This window comes from Somniosus microcephalus, chromosome 1 (genome assembly GCF_052327205.1).
Source record: "Somniosus microcephalus isolate GS21.2 chromosome 1, FLI_Smic_1.0, whole genome shotgun sequence".
Lineage (NCBI taxonomy): Eukaryota > Metazoa > Chordata > Chondrichthyes > Squaliformes > Somniosidae > Somniosus > Somniosus microcephalus.
In genome coordinates this window covers 402,777,612-402,792,945 of record NC_140987.1, presented here as the reverse complement: position 1 = coordinate 402,792,945, position 15,334 = coordinate 402,777,612, and the positions used below count along the sequence as shown (strand labels likewise).

Genomic DNA, 15,334 nt, shown 5'->3' with positions numbered 1-15,334 from the left:
CCGGATGCGCGCGCAGAAAATGACGTCACATCCTCGTGCAACGCCCTTTGGCCGCCCCGAATCCAAACTTCAGTCGGACCGCCCCATTGTGCGGCTGGCGTCCAGAGCGTTTGTAAAATGGAACGCAACTCACCCTGGGGAGCGCAAATTAAAGGGCACTCCTCCTGCACTATACATGGCAGTCTGCATGTGTTGTGTGGACGGATCCAGTGTGTTGTTGTGCACGGTGTATGTTCCTCCTCCTCCTCCTCCTCCTCCTCCTCTTCCTCCTCTCCCCCAGACTCTGCCTTTGAAAAAAACACATGCACCCTTCCCCTTTAAGAGCTCACTGGCACCAGAGTGTCTGCCGTGCGCTGCGCCCGAGCTCGGGCGCTGCGCTCTGCACCGCCGGCTTAGTGCCTAAAGATAGTAGTGGAACGCCTCTTTTAGCGCTCCACCAACCTCTTAGGGCGAAGCCACTGAATTTCCGGCAACGGGGCGATACTTTGGGGCGGGCGCTAACTTCGGGCGGGCGCTAAGGTTAGCGCCCCAAAACTCTATACTGAAAATCTAGCCCAAAGTGTCTTTAATTTATACATAGTAAATATACCAACAAGAATACTTTGAAGATATGACTTCAATAGATACACCAAGCAATTACATTGTGTTTTTATTGAACTTGGAACACCACAGAGTCACAATGTTTGCTAAAAACCAGTTAAGCCAATATTAAGAATTGAATGGAAAATCTTCGATAAGAATGGCATCAAATAGAAACTATTGCTGTCATATTGTTTTTATGATAGTTTTTGAAACACCTAAAGGTAGAGACATAATTATGCATGCAATAGTTGAATTGACAGTAAGATAGAAAGCATTCCACAGAGGTATTAATAAAGACAATTAGCTTACATCAGCAGAGAACTTCAAAGAATAAACCACTGCAAAAAGGGTATAAAAGATAAACTTTTTCAAACAGAAAGTCAGAAGTCGCAGAACGGGCCAAGCATTTCTCAACATTACAGGCACCATCTGTAAGTTTTTAACTTTGAGTCTCGGGTAATCAAGATATTTGATTTTGGTGAATGTTCTGGATTTAGAGATAAGTTAGAAATGTAACGAAGTAAAGATTTGAGAATAAGGACCTCTGAGAAATAAGAAATGTAAGCTATTTGTATTTTGAATTGTTAATGTTGCGACTGACTAAACAGCTGTTAACTGAATGTCAGCTTATAAATAAAACTATATATTTTTAGAATTGGCTCAGAGTATTTCTGTATAAACTCACGAATCCAATTTCTGTACACTCTTTTGTAAGGAGTTGCAGAATTCTGGGGGGTATTCCAGACCCTCATAATATCCGGAAGGTTACAGTCTAGTTAAACTTATTAAAAGTGCTATCTGGAGGACAGTAACATCTTCAGTCATCCCTTTCCTTTAGGGAGAGATAGCCTGAAACTTTAGACCCATTTAAGCATCTTTTAGAATTCGGCTATCTCTAACTTAAGTTGAAGGTAAACGTCTGGGGAATACGCCTGATCTGGGGTAGCCCAAACAGGGCTAGGACTTGTAATTATCACTTCATGCTCTCGCTCCACTTCTCTGGAAATGTGTGTAAACGGGCTTTTCGCCACATGTCCGGTGAAGTTACGCTGGCGAAGCAGCAGCTGTTCCAAGAAAATTCCCAGCCCTAGTTTATCCAATCTTTCCTCATAACTCACTCCCTTGATCCTGGTGATCAGTCATCTCTGCACTGACTCCAGGGTTTGAATATATCGTTATTTCTTGGCAACCAGAACTGGTTGTAGTATTCAAGAGCACTGTACAGCTTGATCATTACCTCACCTGACTTATATTCTGCTGTTTTGGCTATGTAGTTCAACATCTTTTTATCTTTGTTGACTGCTGCTCTGCATTGGTTTAACATATTGAGGTAGATCTTGACTTTGTGCGATGGTGTAAAACAGGTGAATGCGAGTCAACAGCCCATTTTACATCTCTCCCAACAATCAGCTAGGATTTAAAACGGGCTGCTGACTTGCTATCACTCATTTTACACAATCGCATAAAGTCAAGATCTACCCCATTTAGTCTCAAGTCTACTAAGACTCCTAGGTATCTTTCAACTTCACTCTTGGCTGTTTCAACACCATTCATGGAGTATGCGTGTTGCCTATTTCTCCTTCCTATGTGTAGCACTTTGTCTGCATTAAATTTAATCTGCCATTGTTGAGCCTACTTGCATATTTTGTCCAACTCATTCTGTAATTTCTAAGCTGCCTCCTCTGATTCTACTCATTTTCCTAGTTTGACCACTTTGCATTGAGTTTCCGAATCCAGATTTTTTACATAATTTAAGTGATCCCAGCACCGAGCCTTGAGGTACTGCGCTCAGTACTCCCCCTTCTACTCTGATATAACTCTAAGGAGTACTCATTTTTTCCTAACCGTCAGCCAGTTTTAAAAAATCAATTTCCAGGCTTTACCATGAATCTGCACGGCTTTAAGTTTAAATAGCCGTTCATATGGACCCTTGCGAAAAGCCTTTTGAAAGTTGAAGTACGCTATGTCATAAGGTTTCCCACATTCCACTTGGGTTGTCACTTTCTCAAAGCAGTCAAAGAGATTGCTCAGGCAATCTTCTGAGTCCATGCTGACTGCTGTAAACTCGGTTATTGTTGTACAGATGATGCTCAAGCTTACCCCTGATAACTGATTCCATTATTTTACATGGAATGGAAGTAAGACTAATGGATCTATAGTTTCCCGTGTCTGTTTTGTCACCCTTTTTCAACATGGGAACCACATTAGCCTATTTTCAATCTACTATCCATTGACACCATTGATTGTCCATTGATTTTCAATCGTGTCCATTGACTCCCTCATGATTGTCAGTGCCTCATGCATTTCCTTCTGAGTCTCAGCATTCTTGAGATGAATACCATCTATCTTTTTTAATTTGTTTATGGGATCAGGACGTCACTGGCAATGCCAGCATTTATTGCCCATCCCTAGTTGCCCTTGAGAAGGTGGTGGTGAGCCGTTTTCTTGAACCGCTGCAGTCCGTGTGGTGATGGTACTCCCACAGTGCTGTTAGGTAGGGAGTTCCAAGATTTTGACCCAGTGACGATGAAGGATCGGCAATATACTTCTAAGTCAGGATGGTATGTGACTTGGAGGGGAACTTGGAGGTGGTGGTGTTCCCATGCGCCTGCTGCCCTTGTCCTTCTAGGTGGAAGAGGTTGCGGGTTTGGGAGGTGCTGCCGAAGAAGCCTTGGCAAGTTGCTGCCGTGCATCTTGTAGATGGTACACACTGCAGCCACTGTACGCCAGTGGTGGAGGGAGTGAATGTTTAAGGTGGTGGATGGGGTGCCAATCAAGCGGGCTGCTTTTTCCTGGATGGTGTCGAGCTTCTTGAGTGTTGTTGGAGCTGCACTCATCCAGGCAAGTGGAGAGCATTCCATCACACTCCTTACTTGTGCCTTGCAGATGGTGGAAAGGCTTTGGGGAGTCAGGAGGTGAGACACTCGCCGCAGAATACCTAGCCTCTGATCTGCTCTTGTTGCCACAGTATTTATGTGGCTGGTCCAGTTAAGTTTCTGGTCAATGGTGACCCCCCAGGATGCTGATAGTGGGGGATTCGGTGATGGTAATGCCATTGAATGTCAAGGGGAGGTGGTTAGACTCTCGCTTGTTGGAGATAGTCACTGCCTAGCACTTCTGTGGCGCGAATGTTACCTGCCACTTATCAGCCCAAGCCTGAACGTCGTCCAGGTCTTGTTGCATGCGGGCATGGACTGCTTCATTATCTGTGGAGTTGCGAATGATGCTGAACACTGTGCAGTCATCAGTGAACATCCCCATTTCTGACCTTATGTTGGAGGGAAGGTCATTGATGAAGCAGCTGAAGATGGTTGGGCCTAGGACACTTCCCTGAGGAACTCATGCAGCGATGTCCTGGGCTGTGATGGTTGACCTTCAACCACCACAACCATCTTCCTTTGTGCCAGTGGAGCGTTTTCCCCCTGATTCCCATTGACTTCAGTTTTACTAGGGCTCCTTGGTGCCAGACTCGATCAAACGCTGCCTTGATGTCAAGGGCAGGCACTCGCACGTCACCTCTGGAATTCAGCTCCTTTGTCCATTTTTGAACCAAGGCTGTAATGAGGTTGGGAGCTGAATGGTCTTGGCGGAACCCAAACTGGGCATCAGTGAGCAGGTTATTGGTGAGTAAGTGCCGCTTGATTGCACTGTTGATGACACCTTCCATCACTTTGCTGATGATTGAGAGTAGACTGATGGGGCAGTAATTGGTCGTATTGGATTTGTCCTGCTTTTTGTGGACAGGACATACCTGGGCAGTTTTCCACACCTCTGGTGATTTATTTGCTTTGAGCCCCTTCAGCCTGTCTCAAACTTCTAGCAACTATAGGGTGAAGTCAATGGGCTAGAAATTGGTTATAGCCAAGGAATGGGCAGTGACGTAAGAAAACTACTGAGCACTTGGTTTGAGTATAAAACAAGGCTTTAATCAACTGTTTCACAACCATGAGCTTTAGTTACATCACTAGTTCCTGGTTACAAAAACGTCCTGAGCAAGCTGGGCCCACGCCTGAGTATTTATACTTTCTTTGGACGGCGCCACCAGCTGGCCGCCCAGTGTTATCTCATGAGTCATTTCTACATGAATGGTAAGATTCATGACAGGCAGTGTCAGTAGAAAAGTTGGAGAAGTAGCACCAAGCGCAAATGCTTCAGACTGCACGAAAAATTTGTGCTCACTGCTCAATAAAATGATTGGAGTTCTAAATCAAGTCTTAAAACCCAAGCTCATTGGCGTAACACTTAAAGGGTGGACTAATATCGGGCACAGTCTAATAGCAACTCATTATTACCACAGGCTTTTTTCACTACTTAAAGGGGATGTTCTTTGATGCTGCAGCACCTCATTCTCAGCATTACTCCAATCAGTGAGGTAACTGGCGAGAATCAATTTTGCAAATCGGGCAGTCAGTGAGCGTTGCACTAACGTCACGATCTACCTGGCGTTGACATTCCCGGCGATACCTGTTACCGGTGGAGCTATGGGATGGGGGGAGGGCGGATTTGGCGCTGGATTCGCCTCGCCCTGGCGATACTGGTCATGTGCCCCATTAGCACCATCTACTGGCGCTAACGGGAGGCGCTAAGGGGATGAATTTTTCCCCCATTGATTATACTTGGGATAGGCTTCTTTGGAGAGGGCATGTAGTTTATGTCTTCCCTTGTGAATACTTGCAAGAAGTAGCCATTCAGAATATTTACTATTTTATGCTCATCCTACATTTCAAGCCCATTTGCTTTTTTTTTATCATTTTCACCTCTTTTCTCACTGCCTTATTAGTGTTGTGGTTGGGGATCACTGTGAGAAACATCCGCCTGAAACGTGCAGGAGATTTATTTACATTTTAATTTGGGGGATTGGACATCCTGTAAATCGGTTCCCGACACGTGAGTGCCCAGGATGTCCATTCATTATCATGCCCATGTGAAATGGGCATCCAAGGTTGCCTGGCAATAGTAAGTACATAGAAGACCATGCAAAAGGACAATAAGGTAAATATCTTTCAGATATTTCTACTTTTTCTTTATTTGTTTTTTTGTCTCATATTTAGGTTCGAATAAGCCTTTGTTCAGTTGTTCTAAAGTTTTCTATTCGTCCCCAATGGGGAATCCTGATATGTTTGAAAGAAGAAGAAGAAGAAGAAGAGTAATGTAGGGATTGGAAGCAGGTCGGACTGCACAAGTAGTACCCCTTGCACAACCGTCAGGACCCACACACCTGCCTCTGCAGACAGAGGTGTTTAAATACAATGACCCTGAAATTTCTGGGGCCCTACTACACCAGCATAAATGTGACAAAGTGGAACCCTCATTCGCTGTTCCCCAGGCCAGACAGCCCATCCCAAATCCTGGGGATGGGGGTCAATGCCATATCTGGGGTCAGCAGGATGCTCACCCCAGCCTGGCCCGATTTGCCCATTCGAGGCAGAGGAGTGCCATGCTGCCAAGACTCAAATGGTCCAAATATATTTTTAAAGTCTTTGGCTTCCACTTGGAGCCACTCAGCAATTGAGAAGGTAATTAATGCTGGAAATACTCAGAAGGCCAGGCAGTATCAGTGGAGAGGGAAACAAGGTTAACGTTTCAGGCCGTTGACCTTGCGTCGGAACTGGAAAATGTTACAGATGTAAGAGGCTTTAAGCAAGCACAGAGGAAAGGACAGCGGGAGGGGAGGACAGAACAAAAGGGAAGGTCTGTGATAAGGTGGAAGGCAGGAGAGATTAAATGAACAGCAGAATCCTTACCAGCACCTGCTGTCCGAAAAAAGGGGAGCAGTGGTTATGATCTGAAATTGTTGAACTGAGTCCGAAAGGTTGTAAAGTGCCTAATCGAAAGATGAGGTGCTGTTCCTCAAGCTTCCGTTGAGCTTCATTGGAACAGTGTAAGAGGCCGAGGTCAGAATGGGAGTGGGATGGAGAATGAAAATGGCAAGTGAGAGGTGAACGTACCTTGCTTTGGCAGACGATTAGTGCAGGCAGAGGTTCCTATATCCAAAGTAAGCTGGGACAGCAGGCACAATAGCACCACTAAGATATGTAAATGTTGACTAACTGTTGCAAGGATAACAGCATCTGCCATGCAGCATAGGGCTAGCACATTCAGTGACAGTTATGGACATTTGTAGGTTGAAATTTGACTCCAGCTCCTAGCAGGCATGCCACGATGCATGCAGTGACACAGCGGGCAACCCTTCTTGCAACCCTTAATTGTCCCCATCCTTTAAAACTCAATGATATGTAATTTTCCACTTCTATCACATGTCCAAATCTGCATCTGTTGCTATGTATAATTATGATAATGTGCTGACCTTGGAAAGTTGGGTCAAAAAAAATCACATTGCTGTTCGTATCAGTGCAAACTTGTCTCTAACCATTCAGGTGTAAACTGCAGCCATATCAGAAAATCTATATTTATGTTACAATTTCCAGCATCAGTTTCAACAGTTGTGGACTGCTGACAAGTGTTCTTTTTGTCCTGAAAATAATGACATTTAATTTTAGTCTCATCATGTTATTTTAAATTTTAGAAATGCCTTCATAAGACATTACGTTCTAAATGAGTTGTTGACCCTGAAATTTGTGGGGCCCTGCTACACCAGCATAAACATGACAAAGTGGAACCCTCATTCACTGTTCCCCAGGCCAGACAGTCCATCCCAAATCCTGGGGATGGGGGTCAATTCCATATCTGGGGTCGGCAGAATGCTCACCCCAGCCTGGCCCGATTTGCCCATTCGAGGCAGAGGAGTGCCATGCTGCCAAGACTCAAATGGTCCAAATATATTTTTAAAGTCTTTGGCTTCCACTTGGAGCCACTCAGCGATTGAGAAGGTAATTAATGCCAACCTGGATCGATGGCCTCATTCTAGTAAAGATTTTGGGACTCCTGCCAGGTCTTCGATGCTGTGAGTTCCACTGAGGTATTTCATGAGCGTAAAGGGAGAAATTCTTGTGATAGCTTGCAAACTCCTCTTATATGGCCCTTTGAAATAATGGGGCAGGCAGAAGATCCACCCACAGTCTCAGACTGAAATTTAAAAGTCTGGTCTAAATGCGACACAAATGGAACAAATGCCATTTGATAACCCAGGAATTTCAAAGTCAAGCACTATGGGCTAGATTTTCAGTTGCTTGCGCCAGCAGTTAGCGCCTTAAGAGAAGTGATTTTCGGGCGCTATGCGTGTAGCGCCCGGGCGCAGCGCAGTTTGCGCCCCGCCCCAAATTAAGTTGCCCGTTAGCGCCGGCGCAAAGTTTAGCGGCCGGCCGGATGCGCGCGCAGAAAATGACGTCACATCCTCGTGCAACGCCCTTTGGCCGCCCCGAATCCAAACTTCAGTCGGACCGCCCCATTGTGCGGCTGGCGTCCAGAGCGTTTGTAAAATGGAACGCAACTCACCCTGGGGAGCGCAAATTAAAGGGCACTCCTCCTGCACTATACATGGCAGTCTGCATGTGTTGTGTGGACGGATCCAGTGTGTTGTTGTGCACGGTGTATGTTCCTCCTCCTCCTCCTCCTCTTCCTCTTCCTCTTCCTCCTCTCCCCCAGACTCTGCCTTTGAAAAAAACACATGCACCCTTCCCCTTTAAGAGCTCACTGGCACCAGAGTGTCTGCCGTGCGCTGCGCCCGAGCTCGGGCGCTGCGCTCTGCACCGCCGGCTTAGCGCCTAAAGATAGTAGTGGAACACCTCTTTTAGCGCTCCACCAACCTCTTAGGGCGAAGCCACTGAATTTCCGGCAACGGGGCGCTACTTTGGGGCGGGCGCTAACTTCGGGCGGGCGCTAAGGTTAGCGCCCCAAAACTGTCTATACTGAAAATCTAGCCCTATGTTCCTCCTAATGAATAAAGCAAGACCTCTGGATGACTCAGGACTTAGTAACTGTCAGTCCATGTTTACTCGTTTGCTGTTTTTAAAAAATCTTCTGTGTCCCTTTTCTTACAGATAGAGCTTTATATACACATTCACGAGTTAAATTTGTTTCTCTTTATTTGTCACAGGCTTTGTCTTTGAAACAGAAATGCAAGTGAAGAATAAACATTTATCTGGATGACAAGATGTGTATCTTCCAGATCTGAAACTACTGGAAAAGGATCCAGCAGCAGGATGGTTACTTGGCTTTGCATATCTCCTGTGGATTGATAGCAGAAAGAGAGCTAGTGCAACAAGAGAAGAGCCTCCCTTCCCATGACCTTTGGATTTATTGCAGTTATAGATTGGCACCAAGGGTTTTTGGAATTTACATTGGTGAGAATCTGGTGATGTCATCGTGTACAATGTTGCTTTACACAAGATGGAGTTGTCCTGTATCCTTTTTGCGACGTGTACCCGCCATTTTCTTAAATGTAGACTGCAGTGCTGCTCTCTGGATATTCAGCTTTGCTGTCCGGGTCATAGTACTGGAGGGTCAGATCAATTACCCAACTGTGAATACGCATTATGGAAAACTGCGGGGGATCCGAATTCCCTTGCCAAGTGAGATACTTGGGCCAGTGGATCAGTACCTGGGAGTTCCATATGCTGGCGCTCCCGTTAGGGAGAAACGGTTCCAACCACCAGAACCTCCGCCCTCCTGGTCTGGGATACGCAATGTTACTCACTTCGCCCCTGTCTGCCCACAAAACATTCATGGTATGGTACCGGAAATCATGTTACCGATTTGGTTCACGGCCAATTTGGATATAGTTGCAACCTACATCCAGGATCAAAATGAAGACTGCTTGTATCTAAACATCTATGTCCCCACAGAGGATGGTGAGTCAGTGGAGGACAAACCAATGCTTCTTTTGTCTGGTTCTTTGTTATTGTTTTGTCTGTATGTTGCTCTTTAAGCATGAAGTGGTTCCCTATTCCCCGTCCCCCTCCTGCATGCAGATGTCATGTGGCTCATGTTGTGGCTTCTCCTTGCCTTGACCTTTCCATCTCTTACTGTCAATGGCACTGTTATGGTTCCTCTTTTGTTTCTTTGGCACAGTTTGACAGCCAAAAGCTAACCGTCACTGCAGAAAATCTGAAGCCAGGTGCATTGCCCGCAGGGTTAATTCTCAGTGTTTGGGGTTCACACTGTAATGTGTGAGGGGAGAAGTGGGATGGAAGGTTTGCGAAGGGTGATTGCAGAAATATTCTCCCAGGACATGTTTGGGATGTGACTGAATGTCTGATGCAAGATCACTCCCAATCCAGAGGGTTAGACTGTTATTTGGCCTTTACTGAGGCTTTAATTTGCTCCTTTGGGCTTATAATGTGATGGGGGTAAACTGATCATTTACTAAGACCCTGAACCAATTTCCCAAGAATCAGTACAGATTATCCATCAATCATTGTAAGTCAGTATCAGCTATCCACGAATCAGTGTGAATAACCCATGAACCAGTCTAAATTATTCATGAGCCAGTGCCAGTTAGTCATACTGTGTGATCTAACCCAGTAATATTCAGTTTGATCTTGTTTATATTTTCATCAGAAACTATTAAATCTGCTGATTTTAGACTCAGGCCTAACTATACGCTGGAGCTACTCTCTCAGACACAGGCCTCACTATGGCCTGGGGCTATTCTCTCAAACTTGGTCATGGGCATTGCTGTGTATGGATTGGGGCTAGCCACTCATACATAGGCCTCACAATGGACTAGGATTGGTCTAACTTGTTAATACTTTGTACTCATCAGTGTGAGCAATATCAACACTGGGGAATTTCTTAGAACAAGTATGCTAAGGTCTAAGTGCAAATCAGAGCTGCTGTTATGCCCCTCCAGGTCGACCTTAACTCCACACTCAGAACACTTCCAGTGCACCTGTGTAACATTTCCATTTCTCGTATAATTCATCCTTAAGAACTCCGAGTTAGTTTGCCAATTGATGTCTAACTTTGTGCTGTGGACATTTTTTGACATTTTCCAACTGGGAGCCAGAATGTCACAAACAGAATTCATTTTAAATCCAAGGCCGTTAACAACAGGGACTGGGCTGGATTCAAACTCAAGTCAGTGAGATGAGGTAATCATTCAATTTCCATTGGATCCATTGTTTACTTAATAGACACAAGCCGGAAACTTGGTCTTGCGCTAAAAACCGTGTGCTTCAGGGTTTTATTGAGAGTGAGTGTGTGCCAGAGAACTGGAGAGTGGCCAATTTAATACCCATTTTCAAAAAAGGAGACCGCTAACTCAGGTAATTACAATTTAACATTTGTGGTAGGGAAAATTTTAGACTCTTTAAAGATAAAATTACTAAATATCTAAATGGGATAAAATTATTAGAAGCAGCCAGCATGGATTTCAGAAAGGGAGATCGTGCTTCACAATCCTGATAGCGATCTTTGAAGATGTGACATCTCAGCGGATGTGGGAAATGTACATTAACTTTCTGAAAGCCTTTGGCAACGTACCACACAGGAGACTATTCAGGAAGGTTAACAATAACAACAATTTGATTTATATAAGCTCCTTTAATGTAGAAAAATGTCCCAAGGCGCTTTAGGGGTATGAAATTAGGAAAAGGGTAGACAATTGGATTAAAAACTAGTTAGAAGGGAGGAAACAGAGAGTACAAGTTAAGGGCAGTTTCTCCGAGTGGTTGGAAGGGGGTAGCAGTGCCCCACAGGGTTCTGTTCTGGGACCGCTTCTGTTCACTGTGTATATCAATGATTTGGTTATAGCACTAGGGGGAAATTGTGTCCAAATTTGCAAACTATACTAAAATAGCAGGCATAGTAATATTGGCTTTCATGGCAAGCGATATATATTATAAAAGTAGCAATGTAATGGTGAATCTATATAAAATCTTGCAGATTTGGGCTTCATGTTATAGAAAACATGTTGAGGCAATAGAAAGGATTCAGCGCAGATTCACTAGACTGCTGCCTGGTATGAGGAAAGACAAATTATGAAAAAAAGACTAGACAAATTGGGGCTGTTTTTAGAACAAAGGAGATGATGGGGTGATTTAATAGAGCTGTTTAAAATTATGAAGGGATGGGACCGAGTAGATAAAAACAGACTATTTCCATTGGTTGTGGGAACTAGAATGAAGATAAACATTAACCTGGACTGGTTGGACCGAATGGCCTGTTTCCATGTTGTAATTTCCATGTAACTTTTACGTAACTGGGGCAGCTTTAGGGGCACTACAATTATCTTCAATTTCCTCCACCATGGAAGGGGAAAAATCTACAGTGACTCCTGTTGGAAAATACTTGTATAATTGATATTAGCAGTAGTCACTGGATAGGGTTGACAGTTATTCAGACACAGAGGAGAGATCTGCTGTGATGTACCCCTTGCGAAAATAGCTGCCAACTCTCCCTCTCTATGCACACACATGAAGAATGGCCTCTTGGGTGAGGTTTAGGATGATGGCCAGTAACTATGGAACTGTACCTCAGCAAGTAGTCAGTGACTTTAGAAGAGAAAAATAATCTTTAATCTGTATCATGCAGCTTGGTCTGATTTCTGAGTAACTCATGGTGCAGAAAAGGATGAGTTAATTGGCAAAAATCAAACTTGTATTTACAGTAAGAAAAATGTACTGAATTAGAGGATGCAAAAATCATCATTATGGTGCGTGGGAGGATATAGGTGAAATCTGTAGGAAAGAAAGTGACTCCAGTGTGTTTTATTTGGCACACAGAATATTAACGCTTTGATTGTAGGGCAGTATCTTGTGGTTATGACCCGTGAGTAATGTGCCTCACTTGGACTGGGATTCCTGGGCATCACTGTCCTCCGTGAAGTAATCAGCAGCATAACACTGTTCAGGTGATGGTAAAACTGCTGGGATTCCGCACAGGCCAGCCCCATACACCACCAGTGACAGACAAACTGGTGAGACACGGCAGTTACGAATATGCTGGAGGAAGAATTGCTCTGGTCTTTTCATGTAGCAATATCATGAAGGCATTTGTGATGATTTCCTCCATTTGATGTTACTAGCAAATTTGTAAATGCATCCTTTTAGAGTAGAGCAAATCTTCACAAATGCATCTATGATGTTAAGGAACAGCAACCACAGCAGTTCTTTCCCAATGAACCAGATAAGAGAAACCTGTGAACACTGGAAATCTGAAATAAAAACAAGAAATGGTGGACATACACAGCAGGGCCATCAGCATTTGACAAAAGGGAAAGACAGGTTCACATTTCAGATAAGACCCGGCATCAGAATTCCTGGGGGGCATTCAGAGTTTATTCCTTAATCGGGGGAACATTTGAAAAGTTGGGCCTTATGTGAGGCAGTTTCTACCTGAATCTCTTAAAGTTATTAAATGTGGTCTGCCTCATCAAGAGAGGTGGGGGGGGGGGGGGTGGGGAGGTGAGGAGGAGAGTCATGATGCCCAATTTAAATTCTCTCTACACTCTCAAATCAGAGTGGTACTGCATTGGCAACTCCAACAGCGTGGACCAGCTGTGCCCTGGGAATGCTGAATATTTCTGCAAACAGATCTCTCGTGTGTGTGCGTGTGTGTGTGTGCGCGCGTGTGTGTGTGGGGAGGAGGGGTGAGACGGTTGTGATTGCATGCTCCTACTGTGTCTGATGGAGCCTCATGTTATTTTGTAGTATTTTATTCATTTTACAGTAAAAAGAATATCGAAGGAATGCACCAGAAAACCCAACAAGAAAATATGTAGAAAAGGAGGTAGGTAGAAACCTGGTATCACATGGGGAGGAGCGAGCATGCATTCTCAACGCAAGCAGCAAGCTTCGTCATCAAACTGCAATTAACCAAATGAAAACAGCAAGAAACAGCCAAAGCGTGTGCGTGTGACTTTTGATTAGAACTTGATGTATTTTATACTGATGTCATGCATTTGTTCATCAACCTTGTCAGTTGGACTGGTGCAGTTGTATACCAGGGAATAGCTCACGGGACACAGAAATGAACACACACTGGGAAACTGTCAATAGCTCCAGAGAGAAAGAGACTAAAAGTGCTTTAACATTGGTCGGCATGTTGATGTGTGTTTTCTTTGTTTCTGGATGGAGTTATTGAGGGAAATACTCAATCTCTAACTCTCCTGGTGTAGGCATTATTATACACTGCCAAACATTCAAGGTGAAATTGGATCTCATTTCACCTGTTTCTCAGGTGCGAAACGAGGGAAAATAAGGTCCAATTTCAAGGAGCTATGTCCTGCGTCTCAAAGGCGCCTGAAGCACATTGGCTCAGACGATATGCTAATTAGAGCCTAAAGTTAATTTGGGCTGAAATTGGTCAAAAATTAGACAGAGTTTGCACTGCGCAAGCTCTAACTAGTTTTTCAGGCTCTACAATGGCCTAATCTGCGGTTCTTAAAGCGACCTCTGGAGGCCGCCGAAGACAAGGTATGTAAACCTTTTTTCCACTTACCTTAATGTGGAGCCAGGAGGAGTAGGAGTGCCCCATCTGTCTCCATAGAAATACTGTGGGCTACTACCGTGCTTGCCTCCCTCCCATTGACCCACCCCCAGGACCTATCTGAGGGCCACTGCCAGCATCCGAGCTGGCCAATCTTGCTTTGTGCTCAACCGGCAAGCTGCGGGTGAAATTCTGTCACCATGATGCCGCTCGCCGGTTTCATGACAATGAGACCTGAGGACTAATTTTCGGCGATCCTTGGGCCAACCTTTTGGGTTTGTGTTGCAGTTGCAGCACGGGCAATAACCAATTTCTCCCCATCAGTATCTACACCAGGAGAAGGAGAGACTAGTGTATACTGCACCAGGAAGGAGAGATTGGGAAACAATCTGAGAAACACTCAGTACCTGTGTTGGGTACAAAGTCAATAGTTCTTCTTCCTCAGGCACTGTTTCCTTGCGATTGAAAAGTGCCATCATCGCCCCTTGCTAGGAAAAGATCAGCCTGACCTCTCCTTCTCCAACTACTGCCCCATATCTAACCTTTCTTTCCATCCAGCTCTGTGCTCAAGTCTCATCTCATTCCCTGTTCAAATCCCTTTAGTCCGGTTTATGCCTCAAGACCATCATGGTCACAGTATTACCAACGACATATTTGATGATTGCAACCATGGTGTGCTATCCCTTCCTGTCCTCCTTGACCTCTCTCCGGAATTCTACACTGTTGACCACTTCATCCTCTTCACCTGTTCCAGTGTAGGTAGTTCATTTCTACAAGGGCTTCCCTTCCCTCATATAGTTATCTTGGCAGTGTCATGAGATTCCATCCTGGGTTCACCCCTATTCCTCATCAGTGTGCTACAATTTGGTAACCTCATTTGTAGGTGTGTAGCCAGTCTACGTATGTATTTTGATGACAACTATCTCGCCCTCTCCTCCGCCACCCTCGACTCCATGACTACCACTGTGCTGTATGACAACTTGTTCAGCATCATTGTGGATGACTCAGAATTTCCTCCAACTTAATATCAGTAAGACTGAACCCATTCTGTTTAGTGCCCAACAGAAGTCCACATTGTTGTCCCAACTCCAGCTCCTTCCTCAATTGTTCACTCAGGCTGACCCTGACAATGCATAATCTCCCATGATCTGTCCTACATTAACTCCAACTTGGCCAAAACTCTGCCACCCATATCCTGTCCCACACTAGGTACTGCTTGCCTATCACTCCTATCTTCACCAACCACCATTGGCTCCCATTTCCCTAATTCAAAATCTTCAGCCTCATTTATGGCCTTCATGGCCTCGCCCCATCCTACTTCTACAATCTGCTCCCACCATGCTCCCTCTGCTCTTTTATACATCCCCCCCACTCCCCTTTCCCTACATTTCATCATTGTGGTAGATCCTTCAGGCATCTGTGC

General features: G+C 44.8%; 1 protein-coding gene across 2 annotated transcripts in view; it reads left to right on the top strand.

Annotated features, from left to right (window-relative positions):
* nlgn3a (neuroligin 3a) overlaps positions 1 to 15,334 on the top strand; it is a 340,056-nt gene that overhangs the window by 107,938 nt on the left and 216,784 nt on the right. The window contains exons 2-3 of one of the 2 annotated variants that reach the window (XM_085998226.1): positions 8,579 to 9,332; positions 13,153 to 13,212. In XM_085998226.1, the coding sequence (XP_085854352.1) occupies positions 8,840 to 9,332; positions 13,153 to 13,212 (553 nt within the window). In that variant the 5' untranslated portion in view covers positions 8,579 to 8,839. The remainder of the gene's footprint in view (positions 1 to 8,578; positions 9,333 to 13,152; positions 13,213 to 15,334) is intronic. The other variant, XM_085998216.1, reaches the window with a different exon arrangement.